At 41.0% G+C, this 14,773-nt stretch overlaps 1 protein-coding gene across 3 annotated transcripts in view; it reads left to right on the top strand.

Annotated features, from left to right (window-relative positions):
- The window catches only part of nr3c2 (nuclear receptor subfamily 3, group C, member 2), a 78,347-nt gene that overhangs the window by 29,823 nt on the left and 33,751 nt on the right, over positions 1–14,773 (top strand). For all 3 annotated transcript variants that reach the window (XM_022194386.2, XM_051945330.1, XM_051945331.1), the window contains exon 3: positions 12,832–12,959. In XM_022194386.2, the coding sequence (XP_022050078.1) occupies positions 12,832–12,959 (128 nt within the window). The remainder of the gene's footprint in view (positions 1–12,831; positions 12,960–14,773) is intronic.

Raw genomic sequence — 14,773 nt, 5'->3', positions numbered from 1 at the left:
CCAAGATGTCATGTATTTACCCTAATCTTCACACCTCAAAGAATGAGATGTAGCGCATACACAATACAGCGAGGGGAAGAGCGGCAGGCGGAGTGAGGAAGGAGGGAGAAACCTCTGAATCAACAGTATTTCCCCAAGATGGAAAATGTGGGAGATATTCTGAGCCCCAGGAGTGTTTGGTTGGGCGAACGTTGTATTTGAACAGGGCATCTTACTGGCAAAGTCTGATGTTATGATTTATTAAAGGTGCATCGTGAAGGGAATGACAACATGCTGGGAGATGGTACATATGTATATCGCCTGTAGCTGTATGTAGATGAATTTATTAACCATACAGCATGCAACTTGCAGCCTGAAGCAGGGCAGCGAGGACAGTTCAGTCAGATCATTTTCATTTCCATGACGGAAACAACAGTGACGTACTGTAAGTGTGGTACAATGAAGAGGTGAGGCCACATCTGTAAGGACTAATAGATGAACCACATTCAGTTTTAAGGCTGCAATTAATAATTATGTTGCAATAATGCTAAAAAATATGAATCATTTGTTTGTAAAGTATTAGAAAATAGCAAAAACTCCTTTTCTTATAAGAATCGAGAGAGATTCAAGATTTTTTATTTGCCGTTCATGTGCAAACAGGCAGTCTGGGCACAGTGGCATTCTTGTGCAGGGCTCTCTGAGAGTCGAGTAAAAAAAAAAAAAAATCACCAATCAAAATAGAAAGTACAAAAATTTCCAAAACAAAACACTCCTCAAGAATAATAAAAGATTAGATACGAAAATATGCTAAATAAATTCGAATGCTATAATGATTAGTCTCCCAGAGTAATAGGAGTGATGGAAGCCATCACAGTTTGTGCACAATGTTTTTTTTTTTTAATATCGCTTAATTTACACCCTCAAAAGACATGGAAAAGCATCAAGTAAGAAGCCAGGGGAAAAAAATCTATAAATTGGGTCATCCATTAATTGACATAATTTCAGATTATTTAACCCTTAGATGCATGAGTGATTGGACCCAACACTCTTCCATAAGTGGGTCAAAAATGATCCGAGTAAGAATCAGCGTGTTCTTATGCCATTTGTTTGTCATTTTTGTTAAGAATAATCATTTGTATTGTTGTTTGTAGTATATTTTTGTTCCTAGAGGAATGGTTTCATGTTTGAAATGTGTTTATTTTTCACTTTATATTACATTTTGATGATTGAAAAAGAAGAATATCACACAGAATAGCAATAGAAGAATGTCATCGTCCGTTCACATTTTTTCATTCTTTTCCTCCAACTTTGTGCACTGCATCACCTCTTGTATGATTGTTAGTGATAGAGCTTGGGCTAGTCATACAAATATTGCAGTTTCTTAAAAAATTTAATGGAAGGATATCAAAGCACTTTTGAGGAATAGCTGGAATACAACATGATAAAAAAAAGTTTTCATTACAAAGATATTGCAAGAAAACGACCTCACCGGTTGTTTTGACCCACTTATGCATCCAAGGATTGAATGCTGTAATCTGTCAACTTTAAATACATATTGACCATGTCTTTTACGTCTGTAAGAAATCATCATTCAAATATTTAAAAATGTGTTTCTGCAGAAATAAAAAAATAATAATAATCAAAAACTCCAAAAAGTCCTCCTCTACTCATTTATTTTGTCTGAACAACAGTGAAGAACCCAAAGGGACTCCGGTTAAAATAAGCTGATATGAGAGAAGTCTAAACTTCATCCTAGAGAATAGTTTATTATGATAAGGGCTAACTGATACCAAACAGTGTTTTCACCTCATTAAAGAGCATTTTTATTCCTCTACTCTGGCGACAGCTAAGGCCAGAGGAATTATGTTTTTGTGTCCTCCGTCTGTCCCTTTCTCATCAATGCCGTATCTCTTGAGGGAATTTCTTCAAATTCACCACAAATGTTCACTTGGACTCGAAGATACACTCATTAGATTTTGGTGGCCAAAGGACACTGTGACCTCACAAATGTTTCTGGCCAAAACTCAAGAATCCATCCTCTAATTGTGTAAAAAAAAAAAAAAAAAAACACTAAGTATCTAATAGGACAAAATGACGATGTGATGACAGTTTATGTTAAAATAGTTAAAGATTAAGTCTGGACAGATGTGGCTGTAGACTGCAGCTTGACTGGTTGACAGAAGCAAGGTGGTAATTTAAGTTTTAAATGTGATTTTATGAACACACGGACATAATCGGAATTATCATATCCGAAAATATGCTATTTACAACATAGGATCAGTTATGTCAAAACTGAGCCTCAGTTTTATTAGTGTTTACTATGAAGCTGTCAGTAAATCAGTCAGTATCTGTGGATTTTAAAATATGATTCCTTTTGATTTATTTAAAGTTTTTTCATCCGCCTTTAGAGTGCATCCGGAAGAGGCCGGCTGAAAAAGGTGACATGGGCGCCGGCTCTAAAGGGCAGCCACATGCACCACGGCAAATCTTTCACCTTATTAAATATAGATCAATAGTCAGCTACACCTGTGAGGCAACGCTCACCTGAGCCGAGGTTAGGGTGGCTGATGTTATTTTTAAACTGGGGGAACTGGTCTTCCATATGTGAGGGCTGACAATCATTACTGACAACAGCCTCTCTCTGTGATACTCTCTTTACATTTTATTCTCTGTATGTAGTCGGCATGTCTCCTTGTGTGGTACGTGAAGCAGACTACGGCGTTAAGGCACGTCTGGGCATTGTTTGGTGATGGCCAAGGCCTGGTGCACGTCCTGTGATAGAGATGCAGGCGGTAGACATGCTGGAGTCAGAGAGATGCCATTCAAGCTGTTGCAGTTGAGCTCTCCATATCCCTTTCTCAAAAAAGGAATGCTAACTCAATTCACTCAGTTTCTCTCTTTCTTCTTTCTTGATTGGACTGCATCTAAAATGAGAAAATGAACAAAAGGTGATCATTGGGTGTGTTGGGCTACTTAGAGGACAATACAGGCTCTGGCTAACGTCTTCACATCAATAAATAATGTGCAGTATTTGTTGTCACTTCACCATATTGGTTGAAAACATTTCACTAAATAACCACAGGAACAAAGTGAGGCAGCGTCACAAACACAGCATTAGATTCTTCTTCATGTTTGCTCCAAATGCAGGTTAAATGCATAGAAGGTTAAGAATTATTCAGGTTTCTATCTAATCACACTGTGGGGACAGACCTTGACTGAAGATCCAGTATAGATTAAACTACATGGATTAAGCTATGGTTAAGATTGTGTAGAGATTAATCAGCCCATACATACATACATGCATACATACATGCATGCATACATACATACATACATACATACATACATACATACATACATGCATACATACATACATAGATGCATACATACATACATAGATACATACATTCATACATAGATACATAGATACATACATAGATACATACATTCATACATAGATACATGCATACATACATACATACATAGATACATGCATACATACATACATACATACATACATACATACATACATGTGTGTATTTGATAATTCACTGTGTAGAATGAAGTCTTCCTTTTCGCAGTATTTTTTCTTTTCTTTTTTTTTCGCCGTTGTTGTGAGAAACTAATTGTGCTACGTCCCTCAGCAGGTGTTGCATTGTTCATCCAGTGGCCATCTGGGCCTGTAATCCTTTAGAGATGGACATCAACATTATGTGTGTGTTCTTGTTCATGTCTTTGCCCTCTAACCTTATTTTTCTTTTTGTACCACATGTATGGGACGTTTTGTACCAGCGAGGTCAGAATCTTACGGCTGACCTTTGAGGAAAATAATGTTTTCAATGAGCAGGCTCAGTGCTGCTGGACAAACTGTGGTCTGAGCGCTGGCCTCCCATCGTTGGCCCAGCCTTAAAAAATGTAATCATAAATAAATCAAGAATGGAAATTTATTCAACTCATCTCCTTTTTTTAATTTAGATTTCAGATTTGCACAGTAAAAAGCACTGAGATAGCAAAATGTGGTTTGGTTTTTGTGCAGATACACAATTTAAGCAATAAAAAACTGTAAGAAAGTTTTTGCAAAAAGCCTCTAAAATTTCTGTAGAAGTATTTTTGGTGTTTCAACTGCACGTTTTTGTCCATTACCTGATTGGCTCCCTGGAGCAGCTGAGTAGGCTGAGTGCGGGCGAGACTTCTCGCTAGGTATAACACTGCTCTACTGCTGTTGAACTTGTCAGATACTGTAGAAAGGCTGACTGGAGAGCAGTTCTCAGCAGTTCTTAAGCTAACATGCAGAATGTGTGCTGTGGTGTTAACCACCTGGATCTTGGCCAGCCAGAGATTTGGCTTTGGCTCCTGTGCACAGCCATCTTCTTGAGGTTGTGGTTTCATACCCCGTGAATTTAGTGAGCCACTTGACTATTAACTATATATACAATAAACATCCAGGCAGATCCACTTGACAGCCCTATAACTAAGTTTAGCCCTCAATCTGTATCTTAATGTACTATGGTTTGTGTTTGCAGCATGCTGGACTCCCTGCCTGCTCTTCCTCCACGGTTGTCCTTGCAGAATTGTAAATGACTGGTGGGTGTTGAGGATGATCACATGTGACAGCTAATGCGTAGGGTTGCTGGCAACATGTGTTAGCGCCAGTGTACATTAACCTACATTCAGAGTGAGGCCTTTTTGAATCACAGGGGAAAGGAAAAGGTCATCTTTTGAATAAAATATTCCTTGGCACGTTTCATTTCTCCGGACTCACAAGCTTATGTTCGTCTAGTTTTTGGGGCTTTAGAATTTAAATGCTAACCTTCAGCTTACAGTATGCTTTAATCTTACTGGCTAGACCCTTTTTGCACACAAGAAGGTCGGTGTAAACAGGAGTCGACTGCGTGGTAGCTGTTACTAGAAAGTGGAGACAGAGGTAAGGAGTGTGTGGCGAGGAGGTGGCTCAGGTCAAGGCTGATCCCTTAAAGATAATCTCCCTGTCTAGGGATTTGTTTTTCTCATTTGCCCTAGGGCCTCTAAGCTGAGTTTGGAGGTCACTTCCTGTACAGGCAGTGGGACCCAAATCTGGCTATGGACATATTTGCAAGAAGCCAGGTATTGCATGAAAGTGGTGGGAGAGAGCAGAGTAAGCAACAAATGGAGCTGAAATGTGAACACCGGGGGAGGTCAGGTCTAGAGTTCATCCATGCCACTGAAATCAAAGGATTAGGTTCTGTAACAAAACCAGTTTTAGCAGCGCGGCTTTGAAGTGGTCCATTTCTGTTTTTCTTCGTGGCAATAAGTTAGACTTGAGTCAATTTTGGGCCATGCTTCACAAAGGTAGTGAAAACAGGTGCCCTTCTGTGTATTTAGTTAGATTTACGCCAACTGCCGTGCTTGTTTTTGTTGTTATCGCATAGGTTTATGTTGAGGAGGGAAATGTGATTTAAGGCACCGAGCTGGTATTTCATGTTCCTTCATGTGTTGATCATTTTCTGTTTATCGACAGCTTCTTGTTTGCATTGTTTCTCCAATTCCCATGTCTGGAAGTCAGCCTGATGCCCGGCAATGTATTTCTCAACATGTCAGCTGGATTGTGTTCCCAGCTGTTTCGTGGATGTTTCTGTTTCCAGTCCAAAGGATCTCAAGAACTTGGTGCTAAAAACAGCAACTTGGGGGAAATCAGTAACAGGTCAGGGTGAGAAGCACATGAAGAACATAAGGCACTTTTGTCACAGTCAATGAAGAAAACTGTGCTGCAGGACTTGCTTCTTCAGAGCTGTGTAAATGAATAGCGGGACTGTTTTGTGTGGATGAATCGAGCAAAGGAAAGGCTGTTGCTGTGCCGTTTTTCATTCGACCATATTTTAGAGGTGTTTGATATTTTGTCCACTTCAACTCTGAAAAGTATCTCTCAAAGTAGAGAAAGTTTTCGAGGGAGTCAGGCTAAAGTGTGGGATTCACACCCATAAACCTTCTGCTCAGCCCTCAACGGATGCATTATTTCTAAAGCTTAGATGCAAGATCCATCTAAATTGATTTTCCAGCAGTATTGGAGATCTTTGGCCTGGTTCATGCTTTGTGTGTTACTCTGAACTCTGTGGACTGCATATGGTCAAAATGAATGAGTGGGTGTGTTGACCCCATAAACCGTATAGGAACTGTTTAGTTTTCTTGCTGTGAATTTTAATATGGTTTCGCTAAAAGTTTAGGTTTTTGAGTACAGTTTGAAAAGTGTGAAGCATATGCATAGCAACACTTTTTAACAGCACATTACACGCTTGCAGTGCTGCAGAGGAACTATAGTAAAGGCTTCGGGCATGCGGTGGCATCTTATGGCTAATTTTATACTGTATGGATGTGATCAGTCCCTTGCTCCCCTTGACAGGCAGGAATTACGGGAGTTTCCAGCCACGATAATCCTCCCCACCAGATAATAACACCCTGTCACATCTTCCTGAGATTCATGCCTGCGTGCCTTGCCATTTAACCAAAATATCTCAGGTGATTAATTTCATTCACTGCGTGTGACAGTCAGTGATTTAAGGTGAAGTTAAAATAGTCAACAGCTCCTGCTAGTCAAACCTGGATGACTTGTACTCCCAAAGGTATCCGCTCTATCTGCAAGGCCCCTGGGCCTTTTAGCTGCAGCTGCAAACTGAATAAAAGGTTAAAGTTTAGCCAAGAGTGTCTGAGAGGTTTATAGTTGTTTTTGGAATTTGAAGGCAGGTACAGATTCAGACATGTTGAGTACAAACTGGATGCTGTAGAGATCTGAGTGATACTGTAGTCTGTATCCACCCAGAGAGAGGGCTGAGAGTGTGTGTGTTTCTGTGACTTGTGTCATTTCTTTGTGCACAGTCAAAACAGCAGATTTATAGGAGAGAGATAATCGTAATTTGTTGTTATGGGGAAGGTCACTTAAAGTTTGGAGGCATAAGCCTTGGAGGGGAGACAACGCGACAGCTTGGAGTTTAAAACAAGGAAGGCAATCACAGCCGGGATACCAGATTCCATCAGACAGCAAATTTGCCATCTCTGTGGTGAAATAGATTTTATTTGATATTGAAATAGTCACATATGCCCTGGAGTTTGGGTCTTTATCAAATGTGTTTCACCAAAGAATACAGGCAATATTGTAAATGTTGAGATGGAAAATGGTAACCTGAACGTATGCAACATTATGTATGACATCGTAAGGTTGTGATTATTTTATTTCTTTACTAAAAGCAGCAGTCAGTCCGAGTAGATTATACTGTAACCTTAACACAAGTGTAACACAAGCCCAGCAAAGAGGAAATCTCATATTTCTGTATGCGCAGGTACTCTGCCCAGTGCCAGGGTCACCTTCACCAGGAAAAATAAATCCCTGGTGGCTCTCTAACACTACCCATAAGACCTCTCTCCCTTTGAGAGGCGGTGAGTGGGTGTCAACCTAATGTTTATACTGTCTGCTCATGGTTATGTAAGCCATTTTGTCCTCTTTCTAAATAATCTACCTTTACCTTTCCAACATGCCAAGTTGTGTGTTACATAAATATTCTTTGAACTGGTCTAGCTTAAGGTTTTTCAGCATGCCAGGGTGTGTATTACATAAATATTGTAGGCCAGACTGTAGAGAGGTACTGTACCATGGAAGCTGTGTGTGTGTGTGTGTGTGCGTGTGTGTGTTTTCAGAGTCAAGGATGCTTCTCTTTCATGAAGGGCAAGTTCAGGGAGGCTGTGGCACTTAATCTGAACTATCCCTGTGATAACAGCCTCTAGAATGAACGAGTCAGTGTGTCTACTGGAGCACACACACACTCACAAATTTATCTTTACAGTGGGCGGCTGGCTCTACAGTAGTGTAAACAAAGCACAGCACACGTGTGTGTGTGTGGCAGACAGTGTTACAGGCATGATTAGGACATTGTTTTCCTATACAACAGAGCTCTCTCTCCGCGCTTCAGCTGCTTGTTTACTGACGCTGTCATGCTAATGTACTTATGTGGGTCACAGGGTTCCTTCTTAACCATGCAGGCTTGCAGTCGTCCATCATACAGCCATCTCACGCCCAGTTATTCACCCTTAATAACGTTATTGCGATTAACCCAGAATAACTGCACTTTCTTTGTATCTCCAATTTGTCAGCTTTCTTTGACTGCCCGGTTTCTATGGCAAATAATTGCTATAGAATTAATTAAGTAGAAATAACTGCATCACTGAGATTATTGCTGACCTTTTCTTGTGACCCATATTGACCAATTTATGCTTCATGGAGATTAAATCAAACCTCAGAAAAGTCTCTAAAAAGCCAAACACAGAAAGCGCGACCTGCTTGAAATGGGTGCAGTCACTATCAGGGCCCGTTTTCTGGAATCTGATAAATCCTCGGACTAAATGAATATCCGTTCTGGTCTTAGCTCTCGGTGATTTAGCATTTCTTCTGCAGCTGAGAGAAGGAGGAGATATTTGAACCATTTGAAGAATGCTCCCAGTGTGACATCCGAATTACTTGTAGAAAAACATGAGGCCAATTTGAGCCCAAACATCTGTCCTGTGGTTTGCTCCCTCACACATTTTGGGGGGGGGACACTAGCTTCATAATCAAACATTCCTCTTTCATTTTTGTCATTTCATTAATATCTCCCCTAAGCAGCATGTTAGTCTGATAAGCAGTGAAGGGGGCAGCAAGAGTTAGTAAAAATACAAAATTTCTGCTTGTACATTCTGGTGGGAAGAAACAAGCTTTGTGTACTCACGCTCATCTGTACCCTCATGGGAAATAAACAGCAACTAAATCAGTTGTTAGCTTTGTGTGTTATCTTTAAAGATGAAAGGACACTGAAAACAATGAAACCGCTGCCCTGGGGTTTCTGTAGGAAGGGGAAAAAAAGCAACTGGAGCGAAGAATGAGACCTTTGATCTGTGCAGTCAGTCCCATTGAGTTAGTCTGAGACTGTACCCAGAAATAGAGAAGACAGGGGTCAAGAAAAAAAAAAGGAATCACAGACCCAGTCCACAGATGCTGCCTTCACACAAGTGCAGAACTTTTCGGGCGGTAAACATCATGTGTATTATTTTAGAGATATCGAGGGTGGATTTTTTATGGATTTTTTTTTTTTTTTGCAAAGATGAAATTGTCATTTTTTTAAATCGTTATTGAAGTTTACAGCACAACTCTCTCTGAAGGAATATCTGCACTAAGTCAACATTATCTCTGCAAATTTGCTTCTTCTGCTTCCTGCCTCTGTGTTTCCAGATGAAGAGTGACACTCGGTTGCAGGAATTAGCGGCTGGAACAGCTGGTTTTAACAATATGTCGCCTCCAGTGGTCCATCATCATTTCAGCCTTCATTGAAACAGATGCAATTTGTGACCTCTGAGTATTTTAATCGATTAAAATGACAAACTAAGATTTGTTCGTCGATCCCTGTGGCCCAGTGGTCAAAGACACACACCGCTTTACCGCAATACCCTAATTCTGATTCCATCTTTGTTGCATTTTATTGCAGCATTCTCTCAAGCTCATCGCAGCATTTCTGTTGTTATTTGTGCGTGTACTGTACGCTGCAAACTGTAGGCTAACGTCTCCACTGCAACAGCCCGATTTGGGAATGTCTGCTGGCTTGTGTTTAGTTTTGGGCTACTGTCAGAGGTTGGTGCACAGTCACTGCAGCCTGGCCTGTCTGCTCTGGTTTCATAAGCGGAGAGAGTGAATGACCTATATACTTCTCCGAGGGAGGGGAAGTCACCTTGTTGGTGGACCAGCAGGCAGGCCGGCTGGCACGCAGCGACAAGGTTTTAATGTGCGGCACTATTAAAGGGTTGACCACTGACTCGATATTAGAGGCAGACTTTAGAGGGACCTCTCATATGCTGCGCGTGTTGTTCTTGGCCGCACAACTTTCCGAGGCTGCTTTTCTTGGCTTGCATTGTCTCCCCCCTTAATACCGCTTTGCTATGGTGTGAAAAGGCCGATGTATGTGGGGGGGTATCCACTACATTAACATGCTGAAAAACGCGACTCAATGTGCGCGCACACACACACACACACACACACACACACACACACACACACACACACACACATTCGCATTAGCTGAAACCATGGGGCTCAGTGCCAGAAAGATCAAGTCAGACAAACACCTCACCAGAGACTCCCCTAAGCGTCCTAACAAATTGAATGTGTGTGTAGATGGACAAGAGGGAATTAGATCAGTGGTCCTGATTGTATCTGAGTGTGCTGTTGCTGTACCCCTTTCCAGCTAGTCCCCTGGAGGAAATGTGTGTGCATGAGCGAGAGAGGCAGAGAGACGGCGAGGCGAGGGGAGAGAGAGCCTGGCAGCTGGTTTGATGAAGGATGTACGGAGAATGTTAACCAGACAATCACCTTGCATGTTATTGATTGAGATGGAGGAGAGGTAATTAGCACAGAAAAGAAGGGGAAGCTGAGGCCACTTTGAATGTTTTGATACAAGGTGTTCTCTCTTTGTACCCATCTACATGTTGTTTTCTTTGTGCGCGTTGTGTGTGTGAGCGTTTTGTCAAAGATAGTATCGTAATTTTTCTGAATGTGGCGAGCTAACAGTAAATGCACATCCGCGTTTCGAAGTCCTCGAAGAATGTAAATGTTAAATGTTTTACTATGTGACTGTTGATGATGATTGTATGAGAAAACTGATTCAGTGCATTCCATTAACACGTAGCATAAATGAGTAGCAAACCCTAATATAATGGGCCCATTCGGGTTTTACTCACACCATTAATCTGCATGTTATGTGCCCTCATCCATAGAGTATGCTTGTGCTGCAAACTGATGGAACCACATGAGGCTTCATACAGGATTGCATTTTGTGGCCTGTTCTGTTTTAAACAATTTCCCTCTCTATTTTTTTTTTTTTTTTTTTTTTGCTTTACATCTTGGTTAACTACATATTTTCCCTGTGCAATGTGGGTTTTCTCCAGGTACTCCGGCTTCCTCCCACAATCCAAAAACATACTGAGGTTAATTGGAAATTCTGAATTGTCCATAGGTGTGAATGTAAATGTGATTGTTTGTCTCTTTATGTAGCCCTGTGACAGACTGGTGACCTGTCCAGGGTGTCCCCTGCCTTCACCCTAAATCAGCTGGGATAGACTCCAGCCCCCCCACGGCCCAAGTGAGGATTACGTGGTGTATAGATGATGGATAGATGGATGGATAGATCTAGGTTAACCCTTGTTTAGGGCTAATACTGTCAAAGAGACTGGAATGATTGACATTTGCAGTATAATTGAAAAATATCAGTGATAAAAATTTTAAAACAATTCATTGCAAATACCACTTTTCAATATTTATCCTTCCACCAAGCTGATGATTAGTTGACCCCTGCTTACACCTCAAATAAGTCATAGTTTATTTTATCAAGTGTCACTATTTGTTTAATTAAGAAACAGCGAGATCAAAAGCTAAAACCTCAGCTAACAGTGTTCTTGACAAAGGACCTTTACATTTTCTTAAAATATTATGACCACAATACTGATGAGATTCATCATTTTGTACTTAATAGTTTTATAAAGATATATCCAAAACCCAGCATTTATTTAGCGCTGACAAAGATTTAAAAAAAAAAAAAAGGGGGGGGGGGGGTGGGGTGGGGGGTGTTTGGTTGGCAATTCTTCTGCAACCTTTAACCAATCGCACTTTTTCCTTATGTCTGAATTCTTGCTTGTGTTGTACGTCGCTTTGGACAAAAGCGTCTGCCAAATGAAATTGTAGAATTGTATATAAACTACATAATGCTGACAGGGTATTTTAGTGACATATTGGCCCACACGCTTTTTCATTGTTTTCTCCTTTCGATAAGACTGATAATGTTGTCAAGGTTTGTGCTTGAAGTGCTGCTAAACTATGATTCCTAACAAATCAGAACCAAACTTTTCAAGTTTGGTTCAAGTTAATGTGTACAAACCAGCACATAATTGGTTCTGTGTTGATGGAAATGCCTCCTGCACATCCTTTTCAGCCCATTGCCTCTTTAACTGCCTGGCTTTTATAATAGTTTAACTACAGACAGACTTCAGAGATTAGCTTTGACCTTTGATACTCCTCATTATGACCTCCGTGGCCTCATTTGCAGAAGAAGGTAAACTGCAACTTAAACAGTTCTGCCATTTAACACAGCATTCATAAGAACATAGCGTTCATACTGAGCTTTAATGGACATGCAAGTGTAGGAATCAGCCACTAGTGAAAGAGGTAAATGACTTCTTTCTCTGCCAAAGTAAACATTGCCTTTGATCAGGCAGAGAGGCAGCAGACTGTCATCACTGCTGCTCGCTGGCCTGCAGCTTGAAGCTCACAGTAAATAGCAACAGCCTGCCGTGCGACTTACAGTAAAACACTCGTCATTACTGATTCACACCTTTCACCTTTGACCCCACACTGGCTCTAGAGTTTGTCTTATTATACAGTAAGAATTCTGCCATGTCATGGTTTTTGTTAATTCCGTCCACCTCTCAGCACTGCCTCGCACATTTCATGCCCAAGAAGGAGACAAGTGTTTTGGATGCTACTTAAATTTGACATGCTGTTCGGTGTCTCTCTGCTTATTGAATTTAAATAATCTCCTCCATAATTCTGTCAGTGTCATCTCTGTAAGCCTGGCGAAGCTGTAAATCAGAGGAGCAAGGAGCCCGTCTCTCTCGGTCGGCGGACATCTTTATGGCTAGCCACATTGTGCTGCTGCTGTCAGTGGGCTGTAAAAACCCAAGAATGTTTCACAATGTGCGTCAGGCCGCAATGCAGTTAGGACGGGGACAGTCGCTGTTGACGTTGGGAAATTCTTTTTCTCAATTTATGTCTGGTCTGAAGTCTCATTTTGTGCGTTTCTGTCCTTTCAGCTCGCCACTGAGGCAACCATCCTCGACGGCCAAAGTGTGCCTGGTTTGTGGAGACGAGGCGTCGGGGTGCCACTACGGCGTCGTGACATGTGGGAGCTGCAAAGTCTTCTTCAAAAGAGCCGTGGAAGGTACGACATGATCAGACAAGATGTCGCTGGCTGGGGCTTTTCTGTCTCAGCTGAAAGAGAGCTTAACACACCGCAGGTTAAGAAAACACAAGCAAATGAGGAAGTAAGATCTCCGACACCCTGACAAGATGTGATGGATGTAAATACAGCATGCAAATCGAGAAACATGTCTGCCAACTTGACAGCACACATGCATCATAAGGAAAGCATGGCAAGCACAGGATATACGGAGAAAAGTTGTAGACAAAAATTAAATTGAACGAAACAACTTTCATTTGTGGTGGTACAAAAATGCCGAACAAATAGTTAAAAGCTGAACCCATGTGTGGAGCCAATATTGCTTTGAGAAGAGATCACCATCTTCATACGGTTTCTGTCCTTGCAGCAGATTTCTTTTAGCAATTTCATATTTGTGTTTCACTTGCAGTGTTTTGTGACCTACTGTATGTCTTCAGTAGTTAAGATTCTCATTCCGTTTTCCCTTCTCATGCTTTCTTTCATTGTCATTTCAAACCTCTCTTAGCCAACACATTTTCTTGCACTAAACATTTTAAAAAAGAAAAAAACAACAACTCTTATTTTACCATTATAGAAGAGCCACATGATGTTTCAACTCAAATTCTACAGCTAATCCTACAAACTGATGTTACATTTCGCCAGAAGCGCGTCTCACAATTGTAAATTAAAATAATATTGCTTTAACAGACAAATCATTGGCAGACGTTCTGCTCGGTTTATTAGCAGTAGTTCATTATCAGTAACTTATGCCAAGTGTTGTAGGCGCTTACAGCTTTCCAGTTGGAATATGTTAAAAGAAAATGTATGCAATACAATAACTCTTCTTTCAGTCGTTTTCACACTACATTATCCCTACAGAACAAAGTTTGATGAGCTCAGTCAAACAAGCACATGGTGAAGCAGCTTGTTTTTTTCCCCACAGAGGCAGCATACAGCGCTTTTTGCAAGGATTATTAACCAATTTCTATTTCCACGACGCCGTCGAACGTATGCAGCGAACTAGTGTTTCATCGCAGTCGACCATCTGCACATTTATTTTTTCCCAAAGATCATTAAAATTACCAAAAACAGGCATTTCATTTATAGACTGTGACCAAGTTGAGTGACACATAAGAAAAAAAAAAAAAAAGAAAAAAACATTCAGTAGGTAAGTCTCCAGCAGCAGCCCTTTATGTTATATTTAGCTTGGGGAAAATCAGCAGCAGTCATAATGTGCTTTTCATGTTGTGCCTGTTGCCTGAGGCTTTGGCCTAACTCATTTAGATGAGTGTTTGAATGCAAAACACACTTTTACAGAACCAGCGCAGACGAGGGAAAAAGAAAGCAAAGACTGCTCTCCAGCCATCAGGGCCGCAAAGTGTTTTCCTGACCGCTGGAGGAATTACACTCTTTCCCAATCAAATCATATCTTAATTCGATGATATTTACAAACTGTCATTAGGGAGACCTGAAACAGGTTATGCAGCTGGGGTTATCAAATCAGACATGCCGTTGCACTTGCTTCAAGCCAGAGCTGGTGGCAGACGTTCAAGATCTGACTGTGTGAGTCAGGTGAGGCTCCGGACGCTGCTCACATCTCCCATTCTACCTTATTTATCTCTCTAGTTATACAAATGTATGGAAAATAGCTTAAAATGCAATGCAATGCTCATAATATTTACGCATTTCTTGGTTTTTGATGGGAGATTTCTCTTTATTCTGTGCTGCCAAACAAGTGCAACCGTGCAAACTATGTAAGCAGCCCATACAGTCAAAACACTGCTTCTCAGGTGGGGCAGTGGCATTAAGTGGGAGTG

The sequence above is a fragment of the Acanthochromis polyacanthus genome, chromosome 3, assembly GCF_021347895.1.
Source record: "Acanthochromis polyacanthus isolate Apoly-LR-REF ecotype Palm Island chromosome 3, KAUST_Apoly_ChrSc, whole genome shotgun sequence".
Classification (NCBI taxonomy): Eukaryota; Metazoa; Chordata; class Actinopteri; family Pomacentridae; genus Acanthochromis; species Acanthochromis polyacanthus.
Note: the sequence above shows the minus strand (reverse complement) of the source record. Positions and strands in the feature narration are given on the sequence as shown.